The sequence below is a fragment of the Scyliorhinus torazame genome, chromosome 14 (assembly GCF_047496885.1).
Source record: "Scyliorhinus torazame isolate Kashiwa2021f chromosome 14, sScyTor2.1, whole genome shotgun sequence".
Lineage (NCBI taxonomy): Eukaryota > Metazoa > Chordata > Chondrichthyes > Carcharhiniformes > Scyliorhinidae > Scyliorhinus > Scyliorhinus torazame.
Genome location: NC_092720.1, coordinates 48,479,529 through 48,502,988, shown reverse-complemented (window position 1 = coordinate 48,502,988; position 23,460 = coordinate 48,479,529). Strand labels below are relative to the sequence as shown.

General features: G+C 45.8%; 1 protein-coding gene across 2 annotated transcripts in view; it reads left to right on the top strand.

The window, feature by feature from the left end:
* The first annotated feature begins 2,897 nt into the window (after positions 1-2,897).
* Positions 2,898-23,460, top strand: part of LOC140389708 (uncharacterized) — a 287,989-nt gene continuing 267,426 nt past the window's right edge. Inside the window, exons 1-17 of one of the 2 annotated variants that reach the window (XM_072474125.1) lie at positions 2,898-2,998; positions 3,466-3,564; positions 3,964-4,047; positions 5,541-5,639; positions 6,107-6,205; positions 6,605-6,676; positions 8,171-8,269; positions 8,736-8,834; positions 9,234-9,317; positions 10,811-10,909; positions 11,376-11,474; positions 11,874-11,957; positions 13,451-13,549; positions 14,017-14,115; positions 14,515-14,598; positions 19,163-19,249; positions 19,695-19,778. In XM_072474125.1, the coding sequence (XP_072330226.1) occupies positions 2,905-2,998; positions 3,466-3,564; positions 3,964-4,047; positions 5,541-5,639; positions 6,107-6,205; positions 6,605-6,676; positions 8,171-8,269; positions 8,736-8,834; positions 9,234-9,317; positions 10,811-10,909; positions 11,376-11,474; positions 11,874-11,957; positions 13,451-13,549; positions 14,017-14,115; positions 14,515-14,598; positions 19,163-19,249; positions 19,695-19,778 (1,564 nt within the window). In that variant the 5' untranslated portion in view covers positions 2,898-2,904. The remainder of the gene's footprint in view (positions 2,999-3,465; positions 3,565-3,963; positions 4,048-5,540; positions 5,640-6,106; positions 6,206-6,604; positions 6,677-8,170; positions 8,270-8,735; positions 8,835-9,233; positions 9,318-10,810; positions 10,910-11,375; positions 11,475-11,873; positions 11,958-13,450; positions 13,550-14,016; positions 14,116-14,514; positions 14,599-19,162; positions 19,250-19,694; positions 19,779-23,460) is intronic. The other variant, XM_072474126.1, reaches the window with a different exon arrangement.

Genomic DNA, 23,460 nt, shown 5'->3' with positions numbered 1-23,460 from the left:
CTGGGGCGAAATTCTCCCCCAACGGTGCGATGTCCACCGACTGGCGCCAAACACGGCGCAAATCAGACGGGCATCGCGCCGGCCCAAAGGGGCGGAATGCTTTGGCGGCCTAGCCCCAACATTGAGGGGCTAGGCCGACGCCGGAGGGATTTCCGCCCCGCCAGCTGGCGGAAATGGCGTTTGTTGCCCCGCCAGCTGGTGCGGAAATGTGGCGCATGCGCTGGATCGTCAGCGGCCGCTGACAGTTTCCCGGCGCATGCGCGGGAGCGTCAGCGGCCGCTGTCAGTTTCCCGCGCATGCGCAGTGGGGAGAGTCTCTTCCGCCTCCACCATGGTGGAGGCCGCAGCGGAGGCGGAAGGGAAAGAGTGCCCCCACGGCACAGGCCCGCCCGCGGATCGGTGGGCCCCGATCGCGGGCCAGGCCACCCTGGGGGCACCCCCCGGGGTCAGATCGCCCCGCGCCCCCCCCAGGACCTCGGAGCCCGCCCACGCCGCCTGGTCCCGCCGGTAAATACCAGGTTTGATTTACGCCTGCGGGACAGGCAATTTCTGGGCGGGACTTCGGCCCATCCGGGCCGGAGAATCCAGCGGGGGGCCCGCCAACCGGCGCGGCCCGATTCCCGCCCCCGCCCAATCTCCGGTACCGGAGACTTCGGCGGGTGCGGGGGCGGGATTCACGGCGGCCTACGGCCATTCTCCGACCCGGCGGGGGGTCGGAGAACGACGCCCATGATAACTCATATGTTAAACAAGCAGTGAACCAGTCTCACCTTGAATATCATAATCGATATTTGAGAAATTGTTACAGCCTTCCATATTTTCTTGCTGTTACAATTTCACAAATAATACCTTTACATTTCCATTGCTCCAATATCAGTTCAGACATCATGGGCGAGATTTTCCGACCCCCCGCCGGGTCGGAGAATCGCCGGGGGCTGGCGTGAATCCCGCCCCCGTCGGTTGCCGAATTCTCCGGCACCGGATATTCGGCGGGGCGGGAATCGCGCAGCGCCGCTTGGCGGGCACCCCCCCCGCGATTCACCGGCCTGGATGGGCCGAAGTCCCGCTGCTGGAATGCCTGTCCCGCCGGCGTGGATTAAACCACCTCTCTTACCGGCGGGACAAGGCGGCGCAGGCGGGCTCCGGGGTCCTGGTGAGGGCGCGGGCAATCTGGCCCCGGGGAGTGCCCCCACGGTGGCCTGGCCCGCGATCGGGGCCCACCGATCCGCGGGCGGGCCTGTGCCGTGGGGGCACTCTTTTCCTTCCGCCTTCGCCACGGTATCCACCATGGCGGAGGTGGAAGCGACCCCCTCCACTGCGTATGCGCGCGGATGTCGTGAGCAGCCGCTGACGCTCCCGCGCATGTGCCGCCCGGCAAAGTCAGTTTCGCACCAGCTGGCGGGGCGCCAAAGGCCTTTCCCGCCAGCTGGCGGAGCGGAAATCAGTCCGGCGCGGGCCTAGCCCCTCAAGGTTAGTGCATGGACGCTCAAGGTGCAGAGGATTCCGCACCTTTGGGGCGGCGCGATGCCGGACTGATTCGTGCCGTTTTTGCCGCCGGTCGGCGGACATTGCGAAGATTGCGGAGAATTCCGTCCAACATGTCAGGACATTTCCAAAACCATCAACATGTTTCAATGCTTGCACACATTTCAAATTTTTAAATCCCATTTTGCTATCTCACAAATGAACTGAAGCGAATAAAACACAGGGATGTTTGTGCTTCTTGTCACAATGTCTACAATCACTTCTTCATTCAAGATTTGATGTCATAACAAAATCAATAAACATATACATGCAGTGACATTCATATCTTTCCTAATAATAGAAATGACTCGTCCCAACATCTTTAAGGGCTTCATGTATCAGTTATCATTGACGTTCCTTCAATGGCATCATACAAGAATCTCATTCACTTCAGCTGTAAACTATACCATTCCAAAATCATTTTTAGTGAGCAATGGAGTCATCGAACTGCTTGAATTCAACTTGGCGATGCTGCTGTTTGTTCCTCATGGTGCACAATTCAGCGGAAAATAGCTTAAGTTCACTTTTGGGTGTATTAGGCAGGCTGTTGCTTGCCGGCTGCAGTGCCGAGAAGCACTCTGCTATTCAATAACACTTTGCCGTTTCCTTTGGCCTCGTGGTGTTTCTCCCCACCAAGGCCACACACAGAGAGATTTCCTACTGGTGAGCTGATTGCAGATTCGGGCACCAATTTCCACAGCAGTCCCAATCATTTCCACCCATCCCTGTCTTCCCCCGATCTCCAGCCTTTTGCACCTCTTCAACCCCAAACCTTCTCTAGGTCACTGGGAACTCCCCCTGCCACTCGCTTGCCAATTGGCAAGGCACCTCCGGGATCGACACCTGACAGATACAACCTGTCATCCAGCATCCCTGGCACCACCAGCAGGGCACTTTGAAAATGCTTGTGGCATCCTGGCAATGTCACCCTGGCACCCTGGCAGTGTCCGTTTGGCAATGCAAGGTGCCCAGGTGGCATTGTCAGGATGCCAGTCTGGTAGTGCCAAGATGCCCAGGTCCCAGTATACCACCTGTGTCCCTGCCCACTCTGGGTCTCTAATGCCCTGTGGGATGTCTCCTAAGTGCTATTACCCGAGCTCCACGTTTGTGGAGACCAGCCCTAAATGGCGCCCTGGTGAGGGCTCACTGGCACAGTCGTTGGCTTCCGGGTACCAGGTGAATCTGGTGCCCAGGAATTTAAATGACTCATTTAAATGGCGCATTTAAATATGCATTCTGGATCTTTCCCAGCCCAGTTCTCCCAGGATTCACCCGTTACGCCCAGGTCCGTGCTGGATACAAGGTGAATGCTGAATTGCGTCCGCAATTTATCATATGAACTGTTTTTCACTGTTAATTATCATTTGTATCATTAGAATATATGACATCTACCGGAACCTCAAAAGAAAGCACTTCAACAGAAGCAGTCACAACTGTGTTCACTTCCCCAACAACTACAACAGCAGCGACAACAGGTATGATCTATTGCAATGTAGCAATTCAATATTATTGAGAGAATAAATTACAAATGTTGATGACACCTTTTGCACGATACAAAATGCAAGTAATGATATTCACTGATATTTTGTAAACTCAATAAATAAAATTGAGCAGGCAAGTTTATGCTCCCTCAGTGGAAAACACTATGTTAAAAGTGGAATGTCTTGTTACAAGGTATTTCAAAATATCAGCCTAGCCATCAAAATTCAGGACATCTTCAAAACCTTCAACATATTTGAATTAATACACAGATTTCAAATTTTCCTGTCTCATTTTCTCATTCACTCCCGATGCAAAATATATGATTGTATCATCATTGTTAGTGAACAATGCAGTAATTGAATTGCTTGAATTCAACACGGTGACATCATTGTTTATTCTTCATAATTTATTATGTTACCAAGGAGGGATTTTCACTGTTTATTGACATTTCTCTGATTAGAATATATGACATCTTCAGGAACCCTGAAAGGAAGCACTTCAACAGAAGAAGTCACAACTGTGTTCACTTCACCAACAATTACAACAGCAGCGTCAACAGGTATGATCTATTGCAATGTACCAATGCAATATTATTGACAGGATAATTGACAAATGTTGGTGACTCCTTTAGCGTAAAAGAAATGCAACCAATGATATTCCCTGATATTTTGAACACTCAATAAATAAAATTGAGCAGACAAGTTTGTACACCTTGTAGTCGAAAACTATATTAACAGCAAAACATCTTGTAACAGCGTACTTAAGAATACAATTGGTATTCCTTAACTTGGAGATCCAGGGTAGTCTGCGAAGAGGTAGTAGAGCACTTGAAAATTTTAAAATCTCTCATGACTTTATTTCATGTTATTGAATTTTGTACTGTTCAATTTATGCACTTTTTGCTGCAATTAATTTGAATATTGCTTCACTTCACTGACAACTCTATTATCATCAACAGCAACATCACCATCGACTTCAACATCAACTGAACCATCTACAATGGTAACCACAGCTTTAAGCCCTTCAGCTTCAACATCAACAGGTATTTTCAATGCTATCGAAGTGCCAATTTTTAACCTCTAACTGACAACTCATATGTTAAACAATAAGTGAACAAGTCTTAACTTGAATACCATAATCTAATATGTGAAATCGTAACAGTCTTCCATATTTTCATGATTTCCTGCCTGTAAATACTTTTACATTTTATTTGCTACAATATCAGTTCAGCCATCAAATGTCAGGACATTTCCAGAACCATCAACATGTTTCAAAGCTTGGACACATTTCAAATTTTTAAATCCCATTTTGCAATCTCACAAATGAACTGAAGCTAATAAAACACAGGGATGTTTGTGCTTCTTGTCACAATGTCTACAATCACTTCTTCATTCAAGATTTGATGTCATAACAAAATCAATAAACATATACATGCAGTGACATTCATATGTTTCCTAATAATAGAAATGACTCGTCCCAAAATCTTTAAAGGCTTCATGTATCAGTTATCATTGACGTTCCTTCAATGGCATCATACAAGAATCTCATTCACTTCAGCTGTAAACTATACCATTCCAAAATCATTTTTAGTGAGCAATGGAGTCATCGAACTGCTTGAATTAAACTTGGCGATGCTGCTGTTTGTACCTCATGGTGCACGATTCAGCAGAAAATAGCTTAAGTTCACTTTTGGGTGTTTAGGCAGGCTGTTGCTTGCCGGCTGCATGGCCGAGAAGCACTCTGCTATTCAATAACACTTTGCCGTTTCCTTTGGCCTCGTGGTGTTTCTCCCCACCAAAGCCACACTCAGAGAGATTTCCGACTGGTGAGCTGATTGCAGATTCGGGCACCAATTTCCACAGCAGTCCCAATCATTTCCCCCCATCCCTGTCTTCCCCCGATCTCCAGCTTTCTGCACCTCTTCACCCCCAAACCTACTCTAGGCCACTGGGAACTCCCCCTGACACTCGCTTGCCAATTGGCAAGGCACCTCTGGGATCGACACCTGACAGATACAACCTGTCATCCAGCATCCCTGGCACCACCAGCAGGGCACCTTGAAAATGCTTGTGGCATCCTGGCAATGTCACCCTGGCAGTGTCCGTTTGGCAATGCAAGGTGCCCAGGTGGCATTGTCAGGATGCCAGTCTGGTAGTGCCAAGGTGCCCAAGTCCAGAATACCACCTGTGTCCCTGCCCACTCAGGGTCTCTAATGCCCTGTGGGATGTCTCCAAAGTGCTATTACCCGAGCTCCACGTTTGTGGAGACCAGCCCTAAATGGCGCCCTGGTGAGGGCTCACTGGCACGGTCGTTGGCTTTCGGGTAGCAGGTGAATCTGGCGCATGGGAATTTAAATGACTCATTTAAATGGCGCATTTAAATATGCATTCTGGATCTTTCCCAGCCTATTGGGGGTTCCCCCTGGAGTCACCCGTTATGCCCAGTTCTGTGCCGGATACAAGGTGAATGCTGAATTGCGTCCGCAATTTATTATATGAACTGTTTTTCACTGTTAATTATCATTTGTATCATTAGAATATATGACATCTACCGGAACCTCAAAAGAAAGCACTTCAACAGAAGCAGTCACAACTGTGTTCACTTCCCCAACAACTACAACAGCAGCGACAACAGGTATGATCTATTGCAATGTAGCAATTCAATATTATTGACAGAATAAATTACAAATGTTGATGACACCTTTTGCACGATACAGAATGCAAGCAATGAGATTCACTGATATTTTGTAAACTCAATAAATAAAATTGAGCAGGCGAGTTTATGCTCCCTCAGTGGAAAACACTATGTTAAAAGTGGAATGTCTTGTTACAAGGTATTTCAAAATATCAGCCTAGCCATCAAAATTCAGGACATCTTCAAAACCTTCAACATATTTGAATTAATGCACAGATTTCAAATTTTCCTGTCTCATTTTCTCATTCACTCCCGATGCAAAATATATGACTGCATCATCATTTTTAATGAACAATGCAGTAATTGAACTGCTTGAATTCAACACGGTGACATCATTGTTTATTCTTCATAATTTATTATGTTACCAAGGAGGGATTTTCACTGTTTATTGACATTTCTCTGATTAGAATATATGACATCTTCAGGAACCCTGAAAGGAAGCACTTCAACAGAAGAAGTCACAACTGTGTTCACTTCACCAACAATTACAACAGCAGCGTCAACAGGTATGATCTATTGCAATGTACCAATGCAATATTATTGACAGGATAATTGACAAATGTTGGTGACTCCTTTTGCGTAAAAGAAATGCAACCAATGATATTCCCTGATATTTTGAAAACTCAATAAATAAAATTGAGCAGACAAGTTTGTACTCCTTGTAGTCGAAAACTATATTAAGAGCAAAACATCTTGTAACAGCGTACTTAAGAATACAATTGGTATTCCTTAACTTGGAGATCCAGGGTAGACTGCGAATAAGTATCAGAGCACTTGAAAATTTTAAAATCTCTCATGACTTTATTTCATGTTATTGAATTTTGTACTGTTCAATTTATGCACTTTTGTCTGCAATTAATTTGAATATTGCTTCACTTCACTGACAACTCTATTATCATCAACAGCAACATCACCATCGACTTCAACATCAACTGAACCATCTACAGCTTTAAGCCCTTCAGCTTCAACATCAACAGGTATTTTCAATGCTATCGAATTGCCAATTTTTAACCTCTAACTGACAACTCATATGTTAAACAATAAGTGAACAAGTCTTAACTTGAATATCATAATCTAATATGTGAAATCGTAACAGCCTTCCATATTTTCATGATTTCCTGCCTGTAAATACCTTTACATTTTATTTGCTACAATATCAGTTCAGCCATCAAATGTCAGGACATTTCCAGAACCATCAACATGTTTCAAAGCTTGGACACATTTCAAATTTTTAAATCCCATTTTGCAATCTCACAAATGAACTGAAGTGAATAAAACACAGGGATGTTTGTGCTTCTTGTCACGATGTCTACAATCACTTCTTCATTCAAGATTTGATGTCATAACAAAATCAATAAACATATACATGCAGTGACATTCATATCTTTCCTAATAATAGAAATGACTCGTCCCAAAATCTTTAAAGGCTTCATGTATCAGTTATCATTGACGTTCCTTCAATGGCATCATACAAGAATCTCATTCACTTCAGCTGTAAACTATACCATTCCAAAATCATTTTTAGTGAGCAATGGAGTCATCGAACTGCTTGAATTCAACTTGGCGATGCTGCTGTTTGTACCTCATGGTGCACGATTCAGCGGAAAATAGCTTAACTTCACTTTTGGGTGTTTCGGCAGGCTGTTGCTTGCCGGCTGCATGGCCGAGAAGCACTCTGCTGTTCAATAACACTTTGCCGTTTCCTTTGGCCTCGTGGTGTTTCTCCCCACCAAAGCCACACTCAGAGAGATTTCCTACTGGTGAGCTGATTGCAGATTCGGGCACCAATTTCCACAGCAGTCCCAATCATTTCCCCCCCATCCCTGTCTTCCCCCGATCTCCAGCTTTCTGCACCTCTTCACCCCCAAACCTACTCTAGGCCACTGGGAACTCCCCCTGACACTCGCTTGCCAATTGGCAAGGCACCTCCGGGATCGACACCTGACAGATACAACCTGTCATCCAGCATCCCTGGCACCACCAGCAGGGCACCTTGAATATGCTTGTGGCATCCTGGCAATGTCACCCTGGCAGTGTCCGTTTGGCAATGCAAGGTGCCCAGGTGGCATTGTCAGGATGCCAGTCTGGTAGTGCCAAGGTGCCCAAGTCCAGAATACCACCTGTGTCCCTGCCCACTCAGGGTCTCTAATGCCCTGTGGGATGTCTCCAAAGTGCTATTACCCGAGCTCCACGTTTGTGGAGACCAGCCCTAAATGGCGCCCTGGTGAGGGCTCACTGGCACGGTCGTTGGCTTTCGGGTACCAGGTGAATCTGGCGCATGGGAATTTAAATGACTCATTTAAATGGCGCATTTAAATATGCATTCTAGATCTTTCCCAGCCTATTGGGGGTTCCCCCGGGAGTCACCCGTTATGCCCAGTTCTGTGCCGGATACAAGGTGAATGCTGAATTGCGTCCGCAATTTATTATATGAACTGTTTTTCACTGTTAATTATCATTTGTATCATTAGAATATATGACATCTACCGGAATCTCAAAAGAAAGCACTTCAACAGAAGCAGTCACAACTGTGTTCACTTCCCCAACAACTACAACAGCAGCGACAACAGGTATGATCTATTGCAATGTAGCAAATCAATATTATTGACAGAATAAATTACAAATGTTGATGACACCTTTTGCACGATACAGAATGCAAGCAATGAGATTCACTGATATTTTGTAAACTCAATAAAAGAATTGAGCAGGCAAGTTTATGCTCCCTCAGTGGAAAACACTATGTTAAAAGTGGAATGTCTTGTTACAAGGTATTTCAAAATATCAGCCTAGCCATCAAAATTCAGGACATCTTCAAAACCTTCAACATATTTGAATTAATGCACAGATTTCAAATTTTCCTGTCTCATTTTCTCATTCACTCCCGATGCAAAATATATGACTGCATCATCATTTTTAATGAACAATGCAGTAATTGAACTGCTTGAATTCAACACGGTGACATCATTGTTTATTCTTCATAATTTATTATGTTACCAAGGAGGGATTTTCACTGTTTATTGACATTTCTCTGATTAGAATATATGACATCTTCAGGAACCCTGAAAGGAAGCACTTCAACAGAAGAAGTCACAACTGTGTTCACTTCACCAACAATTACAACAGCAGCGTCAACAGGTATGATCGATTGCAATGTACCAATGCAATATTATTGACAGGATAATTGACAAATGTTGGTGACTCCTTTTGCGTAAAAGAAATGCAACCAATGATATTCCCTGATATTTTGAAAACTCAATAAATAAAATTGAGCAGACAAGTTTGTACTCCTTGTAGTCGAAAACTATATTAAGAGCAAAACATCTTGTAACAGCGTACTTAAGAATACAATTGGTATTCCTTAACTTGGAGATCCAGGGTAGACTGCGAATAAGTATCAGAGCACTTGAAAATTTTAAAATCTCTCATGACTTTATTTCATGTTATTGAATTTTGTACTGTTCAATTTATGCACTTTTGTCTGCAATTAATTTGAATATTGCTTTACTTCACTGACAACTCTATTATCATCAACAGCAACATCACCATCGACTTCAACATCAACTGAACCATCTACAATGGTAACCACAGCTTTAAGCACTTCAGCTTCAACATCAACAGGTATTTTCAATGCTATCGAATTGCCAATTTTTAACCTCTAACTGACAACTCATATGTTAAACAATCAGTGAACAAGTCTTAACTTGAATACCATAATCTAATATGTGAAATCGTAACAGCCTTCCATATTTTCATGATTTCCTTCCTGTAAATACCTTTACATTTTATTTGCTACAATATCAGTTCAGCCATCAAATGTCAGGACATTTCCAGAACCAGCAACATGTTTCAAAGCTTGGACACATTTCAAATTTTTAAATCTCATTTTGCTATCTCACAAATGAACTGAAGCTAATAAAACACAGGGATGTTTGTGCTTCTTGTCACAATGTCTACAATCACTTCTTCATTCAAGATTTGATGTCATAACAAAATCAATAAACATATACATGCAGTGACATTCATATGTTTCCTAATAATAGAAATGACTCGTCCCAAAATCTTTAAAGGCTTCATGTATCAGTTATCATTGACGTTCCTTCAATGGCATCATACAAGAATCTCATTCACTTCAGCTGTAAACTATACCATTCCAAAATCATTTTTAGTGAGCAATGGAGTCATCGAACTGCTTAAATTCAACTTGGCGATGCTGCTGTTTGTACCTCATGGTGCACGATTCAGCAGAAAATAGCTTAAGTTCACTTTTGGGTGTTTAGGCAGGCTGTTGCTTGCCGGCTGCATGGCCGAGAAGCACTCTGCTATTCAATAACACTTTGCCGTTTCCTTTGGCCTCGTGGTGTTTCTCCCCACCAAAGCCACACTCAGAGAGATTTCCGACTGGTGAGCTGATTGCAGATTCGGGCACCAATTTCCACAGCAGTCCCAATCATTTCCCCCCATCCCTGTCTTCTCCCGATCTCCAGCTTTCTGCACCTCTTCACCCCCAAACCTACTCTAGGCCACTGGGAACTCCCCCTGACACTCGCTTGCCAATTGGCAAGGCACCTCCGGGATCGACACCTGACAGATACAACCTGTCATCCAGCATCCCTGGCACCACCAGCAGGGCACCTTGAATATGCTTGTGGCATCCTGGCAATGTCACCCTGGCAGTGTCCGTTTGGCAATGCAAGGTGCCCAGGTGGCATTGTCAGGATGCCAGTCTGGTAGTGCCAAGGTGCCCAAGTCCAGAATACCACCTGTGTCCCTGCCCACTCAGGGTCTCCAATGCCCTGTGGGATGTCTCCAAAGTGCTATTACCCGAGCTCCACGTTTGTGGAGACCAGCCCTAAATGGCGCCCTGGTGAGGGCTCACTGGCACGGTCATTGGCTTTCGGGTACCAGGTGAATCTGGCGCATGGGAATTTAAATGACTCATTTAAATGGCGCATTTTAATATGCATTCTAGATCTTTCCCAGCCTATTGGCGGTTCCCCCGGGAGTCACCCGTTATGCCCAGTTCTGTGCCGGATACAAGGTGAATGCTGAATTGCGTCAGCAATTTATTATATGAACTGTTTTTCACTGTTAATTATCATTTGTATCATTAGAATATATGACATCTACCGGAATCTCAAAAGAAAGCACTTCAACAGAAGCAGTCACAACTGTGTTCACTTCCCCAACAACTACAACAGCAGCGACAACAGGTATGATCTATTGCAATGTAGCAATTCAATATTATTGACAGAATAAATTACAAATGTTGATGACACCTTTTGCACGATACAGAATGCAAGCAATGAGATTCACTGATATTTTGTAAACTCAATAAAAGAATTGAGCAGGCAAGTTTATGCTCCCTCAGTGGAAAACAGTATGTTAAAAGTGGAATGTCTTGTTACAAGGTATTTCAAAATATCAGCCTAGCCATCAAAATTCAGGACATCTTCAAAACCTTCAACATATTTGAATTAATGCACAGATTTCAAATTTTCCTGTCTCATTTTCTCATTCACTCCCGATGCAAAATATATGACTGCATCATCATTTTTAATGAACAATGCAGTAATTGAACTGCTTGAATTCAACACGGTGACATCATTGTTTATTCTTCATAATTTATTATGTTACTAAGGAGGGATTTTCACTGTTTATTGACATTTCTCTGATTAGAATATATGACATCTTCAGGAACCCTGAAAGGAAGCACTTCAACAGAAGAAGTCACAACTGTGTTCACTTCACCAACAATTACAACAGCAGCGTCAACAGGTATGATCGATTGCAATGTACCAATGCAATATTATTGACAGGATAATTGACAAATGTTGGTGACTCCTTTTGCGTAAAAGAAATGCAACCAGTGATATTCCCTGATATTTTGAAAACTCAATAAATAAAATTGAGCAGACAAGTTTGTACTCCTTGTAGTCGAAAACTATATTAACAGCAAAACATCTTGTAACAGCGTACTTAAGAATACAATTGGTATTCCTTAACTTGGAGATCCAGGGTAGACTGCGAATAAGTATCAGAGCACTTGAAAATTTTAAAATCTCTCATGACTTTATTTCATGTTATTGAATTTTGTACTGTTCAATTTATGCACTTTTGTCTGCAATTAATTTGAATATTGCTTTACTTCACTGACAACTGTATTATCATCAACAGCAACATCACCATCGACTTCAACATCAACTGAACCATCTACAATGGTAACCACAGCTTTAAGCACTTCAGCTTCAACATCAACAGGTATTTTCAATGCTATCGAATTGCCAATTTTTAACCTCTAACTGACAACTCATATGTTAAACAATCAGTGAACAAGTCTTAACTTGAATACCATAATCTAATATGTGAAATCGTAACAGCCTTCCATATTTTCATGATTTCCTTCCTGTAAATACCTTTACATTTTATTTGCTACAATATCAGTTCAGCCATCAAATGTCAGGACATTTCCAGAACCAGCAACATGTTTCAAAGCTTGGACACATTTCAAATTTTTAAATCTCATTTTGCTATCTCACAAATGAACTGAAGCTAATAAAACACAGGGATGTTTGTGCTTCTTGTCACAATGTCTACAATCACTTCTTCATTCAAGATTTGATGTCATAACAAAATCAATAAACATATACATGCAGTGACATTCATATGTTTCCTAATAATAGAAATGACTCGTCCCAAAATCTTTAAAGGCTTCATGTATCAGTTATCATTGACGTTCCTTCAATGGCATCATACAAGAATCTCATTCACTTCAGCTGTAAACTATACCATTCCAAAATCATTTTTAGTGAGCAATGGAGTCATCGAACTGCTTAAATTCAACTTGGCGATGCTGCTGTTTGTACCTCATGGTGCACGATTCAGCAGAAAATAGCTTAAGTTCACTTTTGGGTGTTTCGGCAGGCTGTTGCTTGCCGGCTGCATGGCCGAGAAGCACTCTGCTGTTCAATAACACTTTGCCGTTTCCTTTGGCCTCGTGGTGTTTCTCCCCACCAAAGCCACACTCAGAGAGATTTCCGACTGGTGAGCTGATTGCAGATTCGGGCACCAATTTCCACAGCAGTCCCAATCATTTCCCCCCATCCCTGTCTTCTCCCGATCTCCAGCTTTCTGCACCTCTTCACCCCCAAACCTACTCTAGGCCACTGGGAACTCCCCCTGACACTCGCTTGCCAATTGGCAAGGCACCTCCGGGATCGACACCTGACAGATACAACCTGTCATCCAGCATCCCTGGCACCACCAGCAGGGCACCTTGAATATGCTTGTGGCATCCTGGCAATGTCACCCTGGCAGTGTCCGTTTGGCAATGCAAGGTGCCCAGGTGGCATTGTCAGGATGCCAGTCTGGTAGTGCCAAGGTGCCCAAGTCCAGAATACCACCTGTGTCCCTGCCCACTCAGGGTCTCTCATGCCCTGTGGGATGTCTCCAAAGTGCTATTACCCGAGCTCCACATTTGTGGAGACCAGCCCTAAATGGCGCCCTGGTGAGGGCTCACTGGCACGGTCGTTGGCTTTCGGGTACCAGGTGAATCTGGCGCATGGGAATTTAAATGACTCATTTAAATGGCGCATTTAAATATGCATTCTGGATCTTTCCCAGCCTATTGGGGGTTCTCCCAGGATTCACCCGTTACGCCCAGGTCCGTGCCGGATACAAGATGAATGCTGCATTGCGTCCGCAATTTATCATATGAACTGTTTTTCACTGTTAATTATCATTTGTATCATTAGAATATATGACATCTACCGGAACCTCAAAAGAAAGCACTTCAACAGAAGCAGTCACAACTGTGTTCACTTCCCCAACAACTACAACAGCAGCGATAACAGGTATGATCTATTGCAATGTAGCAATTCAATATTATTGAGAGAATAAATTACAAATGTTGATGACACCTTTTGCACGATACAAAATGCAAGCAATGATATTCACTGATATTTTGTAAACTCAATAAATAAAATTGAGCAGGCAAGTTGATGCTCCCTCAGTGGAAAACACTATGTTAAAAGTGGAATGTCTTGTTACAAGGTATTTCAAAATATCAGCCTAGCCATCAAAATTCAGGACATCTTCAAAACCTTCAACATATTTGAATTAATGCACAGATTTCAAATTTTCCCGTCTCATTTTCTCATTCTCTCCCGATGCAAAATATATGATTGTATCATCATTGATAGTGAACAATGCAGTAATTGAATTGCTTGAATTCAACACGGTGACATCATTGTTTATTCTTCATAATTTATTATGTTACCAAGGAGGGATTTTCACTGTTTATTGACATTTCTCTGATTAGAATATATGACATCTTCAGGAACCCTGAAAGGAAGCACTTCAACAGAAGAAGTCACAACTGTGTTCACTTCACCAACAATTACAACAGCAGCGTCAACAGGTATGATCGATTGCAATGTACCAATGCAATATTATTGACAGGATAATTGACTAATGTTGGTGACTCCTTTAGCGTAAAAGAAATGCAACCAATGATATTCCCTGATATTTTGAAAACTCAATAAATAAAATTGAGCAGACAAGTTTGTACTCCTTGTAGTCGAAAACTATATTAACAGCAAAACATCTTGTAACAGCGTACTTAAGAATACAATTGGTATTCCTTAACTTGGAGATCCAGGGTAGACTGCGAATAAGTATCAGAGCACTTGAAAATTTTAAAATCTCTCATGACTTTATTTCATGTTATTGAATTTTGTACTGTTCAATTTATGCACTTTTGTCTGCAATTAATTTGAATATTACTTCACTTCACTGACAACTCTATTATCATCAACAGCAACATCACCATCGACTTCAACATCAACTGAACCATCTACAATGGTAACCACAGCTTTCGGCACTTCAGCTTCAACATCAACAGGTATTTTCAATGCTATCGAATTGCCAATTTTTAACCTCTAACTGACAACTCATATGTTAAACAATAAGTGAACAAGTCTTAACTTGAATATCATAATCTAATATGTGAAATCGTAACAGCCTTCCATATTTTCATGATTTCCTGCCTGTAAATACCTTTACATTTTATTTGCTACAATATCAGTTCAGCCATCAAATGTCAGGACATTTCTAGAACCATCAACATGTTTGAATTCTTGGACACATTTCAAATTTTTAAATCCCATTTTGCAATCTCACAAATGAACTGAAGCGAATAAAACACAGGGATGTTTGTGCTTCTTGTCACAATGTCTACAATCACTTCTTCATTCAAGATTTGATGTCATAACAAAATCAATAAACATATACATGCAGTGACATTCATATCTTTCCTAATAATAGAAATGACTCGTCCCAACATCTTTAAGGGCTTCATGTATCAGTTATCATTGACGTTCCTTCAATGGCATCATACAAGAATCTCATTCACTTCAGCTGTAAACTATACCATTCCAAAATCATTTTTAGTGAGCAATGGAGTCATCGAACATGCTTGAATTCAACTTGGCGATGCTGCTGTTTGTACCTCATGGTGCACGATTCAGCGGAAAATAGCTTAACTTCACTTTTGGGTGTTTCGGCAGGCTGTTGCTTGCCGGCTGCATGGCCGAGAAGCACTCTGCTGTTCAATAACACTTTGCCGTTTCCTTTGGCCTCGTGGTGTTTCTCCCCACCAAAGCCACACTCAGAGAGATTTCCTACTGGTGAGCTGATTGCAGATTCGGGCACCAATTTCCACTGCAGTCCCAATCGTTTCCCCCCATCCCTGTCTTCTCCCGATCTCCAGCTTTCTGCACCTCTTCACCCCCAAACCTACTCTAGGCCACTGGGAACTCTCCCTGACACTCGCTTGCCTATTGGTAAGTCACCGCCGGGATCAACAGCTGACAGATACAACCTGTCATCCAGGATCCCTGGCACCACCAGCAGGGCACTTTGAAAATGCTTGTGGCACCCTGGGAGTGTCACCCTGGCACCCTGGCAGTGCCCATTTGGCAATGCAACGTGCCCAGGTGGCATTGTCAGGATGCCCGTCTGGTAATGCCAAGGTGCCCAGGTCCCAGAATACCACCTGTGTCCCTGCCCACTCAGGGGGCGGGATACTCCGCAATAGGCGCGATGTCCGCCGACCGGTGCCTAAATCGGGGCGAATCAGTCCGGCATCGCGCCACCCCAAAGGTGCGGAATTCTCCGCATCTTGAGGGGCCGAGCCCTCACCTTGAGGGGCCAGGCTCGCGCCGGACTGATTTCTGCCCCGCCAGCTGGCAGGAAAGGCCTTTGGTGCCCCGCCAGCTGGCGCGGAAATGAATTTGCCGTTCGGCGCATGCGCGGAAGCGTTAGCGGCTGATCACGGCATCCCCGCGCATGCACAGTGCAGGGGGTATCTTCCGCCTCCGCCATAGTGGAGACCATGGCGAAGGCGGAAGGAAAAGAGTGCCCCCACGGCACAGGCCCGCCCGCGGATCGGCGGGCCCCGATCGTGGGCCAGGCCACCGTGGTGGCACCCCCCGGGGCCAGATCGCCCCGCGCCCCCCCTAGGACCCTGGAGCCCGCCCATGCCGCCTTGTCCCGCCAGTAAGAGAGGTGGTTTGATTCTCGCCGGCGGGACAGGCATTCCAGTAGCGGGTCTTCGGCCCATCGCGGGCCGGAGAATCGCCGGGGGGGGGGGCCCTCCAACCGGCGCGGCGCGATTCCCACCCCTGCCGAATATCCGGTGCCGGAGAATTCGGCAACCAACGGGGGCGGGATTCACGCCAGCCCCCGGCGATTCTCCGACCCGGCGGGGGGTCGGAGAATCCCGCCCAGGTTCTCTAATGCCCTGTGGGATGTCTCCAAAGTGCTATTACCCGAGCTGCACGTTTGTGGGGACCAGCCCAAATAGCACCCTGGTGAGGGCTCACTGGCACAGTCGTTGGCTTCCGGGCACCAGGTGAGTCTGGCGCCCAGGAATTTAAATGACTCATTTAAATGGCTCATTTAAATATGCATTCTGGATCTTGCCCAGCCTATGGGGGTTCTCCCAGGATTCACACGCTATGCAGGTGTATACTTGTGCACCGGAGAGAAGAACGAGAATTTCTTCTCACCAGGATGTAGGAACTGCCATGAGTCCACTGCCTCCACCTGCTCCATGAATGCTCCCAGTTCCCCAGCCATGCCTGTCTTTTTCACCGTTCTGGGGTTTGATCAGTCTGTCAGTGTGTCCTGTACACAGTTAAAGTCCACCCCCATGTTCAGTCAGGGTGTGTCGATGTCGAGGATATCTATTTAGGTCTTCTTTATAAAGTCTGTGTTGTCCCAGTTGGGAGAGTACACATTTACCAGGACTACCAGTGCCCCGTCTAGGGCACCACTGACCATGACATACCACCACCCTGTGTCCGTGAACATCCTTGTCGTCGTAAACACTGTCCTCTTACTAATCAGTATGCCACTCCCCTGGCTCTTGTCCTGTAGCATGAATAGTCTGTCTGTCCCAGCCATCCCTTCCTTATCCGCAGTGGGTCTTTTTCCCTCAGGTGCGTTCTTGGAGGCAAACTATGTTGGCTTTCAAACTTCTTAAATGGGCGAAGACTCATCTTTTCACTGAGCCGTTAAGTCCCCTGACATTCCAGGTGACAATCCTGGTGGGTTTTAGTTGTCCTCCCACTTACTGCAGGATCAATCATACTTACCTGGTAGACGCCCCCCTGCACTCCGGGGTTTACCTTTGTTAGCAGGCTGTCCAAAATGGCCGTGGTTGCCGCTCTCACCATGAGGCCGGGCCCCTGCGCTCCGGGGTTTCCCTTTGTCCAGGCGGCATCCAACATGGCCGCCAACTGTGTGTACGCCACGTCGGTGCGCCCCTACACTCGGGGGTTTCCCTTTGCTCAGGGCCCCTCCAAATTGGCTGCTTGCGGCACCAACTTCTACCCTCAACCTGCACCTTACCTTTTGAAACCAATCTGAGAGCCTTACAGTTCTTCTTCTTGTGTTCCTCTTATGTTCCTTCTCCCCCCCGGACCCCGATACCTCCTCCCCCATGTTCCCCCCCCCCCATTCCCACCTCCCGCCTTAAATTCCCCCTCCCTGCACCTGTGATACACCACTCCAGACGCTCCCTCACTGCTGGGAGGTGCGCCGCGGCCCCCCTTGCTTTAATTCTTCCTGTACTAGCCTTCATTGCTAGTGTGGTGGTCCCCCTGCCCGGGGCTGATCTTTCCCATGTCCCATGCCCACTAACTATCCGTTTCCTCTGTCTATGCCTCACCTGCCCTCGCCCTTCCCTGTGACCTGATCTTTCTGATCAAAGCGAGGTAGTACAGTCCCGCACAAACATAGTGTGTGTCCGTCATCATTCTTTTCTCTTCGTCTTCGTCTTCACTGTTGCCTTGCCTCAGGACTTCAGTGTCTCCCTCTCGCCGGGTAGGCCAAGGACCTCTCACCTCATAGGTCCACCCAAGCGTTCATGGCCTTTTCCTCTGCTCCTGCTGTCTCCGGCTTTTCGAGCTCCCGTTTGCTGGAATGATGGTTCTGTCCTTTCCCTTTCTTAATTGTGGGTGAGATGCGACTGAATGTTTGGACTAATTTCAACTAAAAGTGCCAATCTGGCTCTGTTCTGGAGGAGAGCCACCTGATGTGCTTCTCTCAGCACATCACCGTCACCGGAAGTCTGTATCAAAATTTCTAATTTCATCTCCATATCTCAATGAGTTCTAACTAGAAAACATATTTGTGATTGTGCTGATTAGATTTCAAAAACTAGCTCCTACAGTCACATCCTCAATCCCAATTTGATGCGTCAAGAAAATCAATGATCCTACTGATCCAGTCATATTCTTATTTTCTCTAATAACTAATGTCACTAGACCAACAACAGGCAGCTTTGACCAGAAGTTCAAAGTTTAAGGAACAACGCTGTCTCATTGGGGCAACACGGTAGCCTTGTGGATAGCACAATTGCTTCACAGCTCCAGGGTCTCAGGTTCGATTCTGGCTTGGGTCACTGTCTGTGCGGAGTCTGCACATCCTCCCCGTGTGTGCGTGGGTTTCCTCCGGGTGCTCCGGTTTCCTCCCACAGTCCAAAGATGTGCAGGTTAGGTGGATTGGCCATGATAAATTGCCCTTAGTGTCCAAAATTTCCCTTAGTGTTGGGTGGGGTTACTGGGTTATGGGGATGGGGTGGCGGTGTTGGCCTTGGGTAGGGTGCTCTTTCCAAGAGCCGGTGCAGACTCGATGGGCTGAATGGCCTCCTTCTGCACTGTAAATTCTATCTATCTATCTATGTCACAATCACAAAAGCTAACTTCAGTGGGAAACCATAAGCATCTGATTCATTTCAATTTCAAACTATCCAACTGCATAATTATTATTCTGGTGAAAGTTGCTGTAATCAAACTATTAAAGTTTAACTCATTGCCGTTTTTAGACAGTTTGCACAATTTATGATGGTACCCAGAAGAGCACTGGCCTATTTATTTGACATTTTTATAATCCTGTCTTAGAATATGTGACACTTTCTCGAGGCGTAAAAGGAAGCACTTCAACAGAGGCACTCACAACTGTGTTCTCTTCTCCAGCATCAGCTACAGGTATCTATTGCAATCTAACTATCCAATATTATGGACAGGATAAATTACAAATGTTGATAATACCTTCTTTGATATTGAATTCATCGAATGACTTTCTGAGCCAGCCACATTTTATGTTCTATGAAATGGTAAACTTTAAATTAAATAAAACATCATGCAAGAACCTATTTAAAATAATTGTGCAGTGATTAACTTTGAGATCAATTATAATCTCATAATAACTATCAAACTGACATTGGCCAGGACTTTCTGGCCCTGTCTAATGCCAGAATATTCCAGTCCCACTGAAAGCTAATGGACTTTTGGCTGGCCTACCATCCAGGCCATTATTTTCATGTTTTCATGTTTCCAATTCATGTCATTAAACTTACCTTCCTCATTCGATGAGCTATACAGTACAATCAACAGGAGTTTTTCATCACTGACACTCTTTTAACATCAACAGCTACACCGTCATCATCTTCAACATCTGAAAAAAGATCAACACAGCCATCTTCAACCACTTCAGCCTCAACACGTGGAACAACAGGTATTCACAATTCCTTCGAAATGTCAATGTTCAGCCTTCTTTCTGATAAATCATACTGCAATGAAGGAAGAGACAATAATCTTAAACTGTCCATTGCAAATATCTTTCAACTGCAAAAGCCTTTTGTGCTTTCCCAATTTCTGGCATGTGATTAGCGTTACATTTCTTTTGCCAAAATATTATTCTCGACTTAAATATTAACATCGTAGGCTTTTGGATACCTTGATGAGCAATGAGAATTTTCAATTTAATTTCCTATCTCACTGAATTGGTAAATTTTATTTGAAATTGGGCCCACAGTCCTCCTGTTCATGTACACTCCAGTGTGATAACGTCGGGTAAAAAACTCAGCATTATCTTGCTGCTCTCTGACAATACCAAATTTGGGCTAGTACCAAAAGCAGCAGCCCACCCGCCATTTTAAAAACCTAACTAACAAACTATTAAGCTTATTATTGTTAAAAACACTGAGGACAAAACCTAACGGCCACGCCACACCCAAACCGAGGGGTAACACCGCTGGTAAATCTCGAGAGGTCTATTGGGGATTTACCCGGCTCGCCACGCCTCGCGAGATCAATTGAGGGCGGGATCCAGGGCTGGCTAATCTGCATATTAACGTGCCGCAGTAAGGCACACTTTAATATGCACTGGCCGGAGTGGTTGGCACTGTGGCTTCACAGCACCAGGGTCCCAGGTTCAATTCACCGCTGGGTCACTGTCTGTGCGGAGTCTGCACGTACTCCCTGTGTCTGCGTGGGTTTCTTCCGGGTGCTCCAGTTTCCTCCCACAATCCAAAGACGTGCAGATTCGGTGGATTGGCCACGCTAAATTGCCCTTAGTGTCCAAAAAGGTTAGGGCGATAGGGTGGAAGTGAGGGTTAATGTGGGTCGGTGCAGACTCGATGGACCAAATGGCCTCCTTCAGCACTGTATGTTCTATGAGTAAGCCAAAATGTGGTCTAATCCCTGTGCCTCAAACAGGGACCAGGCATACAGGCACTTAGAGTAGTTGCCCAGTGATTCTGGAGCCCCTGAGTGGTTGGGCTCTGGGCAGGGTGGTACCCTAACACCCCAATGCCACCTGGGCACCCTGTGCCTTGCGTTGGAGGGGTCTTGAGATCAGGGTGTCAGTTTTAAATAGTGCCCTTATCTCATCCATAACCCCCCCAACCCCCACCACGCACCTGGAAGGTGACCGAACCCCACCCTCCAGCAGTGTAAACGCTCCCCACCTGCACCACATGCCAGCACCCATACCAGCCGCCATGATACCCCTCATGTAGTCCCTGGCTCTGAGTCCATCTACATTATTGATGGGACCACCCTTTACAGAAGCCCGAGATCCATCTGGATGGCAGCTGGTCCCTGTGATCGTGCCCCCCCCCCCCCCCCCCCCCCCCCCGCAACCGTCTCCCTCTTGGTTCCTACCTCCACCTGATGTACCACAGCTCATGTGTAGTGTGCTCCAAATTGTGGCCCGGCAACTGCTATTTCCTCGCGTCGGCCTGCCCTCCGACCATCCGCCCCCTCGGGAGTTCCTACCTCCACCTGCTGCACCCGGTCAACTGTGTGGTGCACATCAGAGAGTGCCCCAGGAACATCTTCACGAAAGTGCCCACCCGAGGTGAGTGTCTGCGGGATGGTGGAGGGTGTTGGAGACAACTGTGACAGGAAGTCAGTGTCGTCCCCGGACTGGTGCTCCTGGGTGTCTCGGGCTGGCGTTTGAGGGCTTGTGTCATTGCCCATTGCTTCCTCGTCACTGGAATCTGCTTGGGATTGGGGTCAGGGGCGGAGGACACGATAAGCTCCCGCCCCATCGCCAGGTGATTGTGCAAGACACAATACATGACGCATGATTGGATGGCGGGAAGGGTGGTGTGGGGGGTCATACCACGTATGCCATGGGAAACCACAGCGTGCTGGGGTCTTGCTTGATTGCCCAATTCCCACCTCCACCTCGGTGACTGCCCTCTCTCCAGGCCCACTAACCAGGCCCAGGGCCCGCTCCTCTGCGACAGTGAGGGACCGCTGGTCCGGCTGTCCCTCTCCAGTCTTCGCTCACTTCTCTCTCTCTCTCCGGTTATGCACCGCCTTCTCCTGGGGGTGGGGACAGAAATCGCAGTGTTATACTGATGGATGTGGGCAGCACAGGAAGTGGGCAGCTGGTGGACATTGTGGCCCGGGCACCGTGCCATGGCAGCTGGTATGGGTGCTTGCATGTGGTGCAGGTGGGGAGCCTGCACACTGCTGGCGAGTGGGGTTCGGTCACCCTCCAGGTGGGTGGGGGGGGGTTATGGATGTTTAGAATGGGGGTTGGTGCCAGAGGCATGGTGCTGCCTACTCATAGATAATAGAGGAAGGAGGCCCTTTGGCCCATCGAGTCCACACCGGCCCCGGAAAGAGTACCATACTCAAGCCCACACCTCCACCCTATCCCAGTAACCCCATCTAATCCTTTGGACACTAAGGAGCAATTTAGCATGGCCAATCCACCTAACCTGCACATCTTCGGACTGTGGGAGGAAACCAGAGCACCTGGAGGAAACCCACTGTGACACGGGGAGAAAGTGCAAACTCCATACAGATAGTCACCCAAGACTGGTATTAAACCAGGATCCTGGAGCTGTGAGGCAGCAGTGCTAACCACTGTGCCATCATATTCACCCTGGTTGCCCTGAGGTCATCGTGCAGCTTCTTTCAGCATTACTCTCCCTTCCTGGCGGTGGGACCCACGGCGCTAAAGGCCTCTGTCACCTTGCCCCCAGGTCCAGTGTACTGCGATGGGTGGCAGCCTCCTTCGCACCTCGGGGAACAGGATAGCCCGCCTCTCCTTCACGGCGTCCAGCAGGGTCTTTATGTCGGCATCCGCAGATTGGGGTACCGCTCTCCGTGTTGCCACTTTGTTGGCTGGGATGAGTGTGTATGGGGAGTAGAGTGCTAAGATGCGGCTGTTGCTTGTCAACCTCTCGACTGGCAATTCCAACTCTGGCGAATTGGACACCATTTTTCATTGGATCGATTGAGTTCCACATGACACACTGGTGCTAACCCAGTAACGGATCATGAATTGCTCTGGGACCGGCGGCAATTTAGTTATCGGAGAAGTCCACCAATTCAGTCCCGCCATCAACTCTTAGTTTTGAAACAGAGAATCTCGCCCAAGGTCTTTTGTTATATTACAGTTCCATGTTTGTGAGTAGCTTACATTTCTATTATATAATTTTAGACATTAATATTAAGCACATCAGCAGAGCCATGAACATTTTTGATTCTTTGTACTGAAATCAAAATCAACAATATTAGTTACCTACCTTACGGATCGGTTACACATTCATAATTAACCATTTTTATTGTTGTTATAAAATCTACTGTCACATCTGGGACCTAACTGTGACATCTAAACAGAAGCAATAAACATACTTATCCAGCCATATTCTTATTTTCTCGAATACTGGATATGATTAGTCTAATAACAGAACTTTGACAAGTGTCATGAGAGTGTCCCTTTAAGAAAGGTTTTTGTCTTATCGTATGGCTTCAATCATGTCATTGTGTGGGTGGAGCTGGATGTGGCTCTGTGAGCTGTTTTTCGATTTGCTTCAACATTTGACTGCTGTGGACTCAGACAGAGAAAATAAGTGTTTTGGCCTGTCACTTGCTATTTTCAATTTTAATATTTG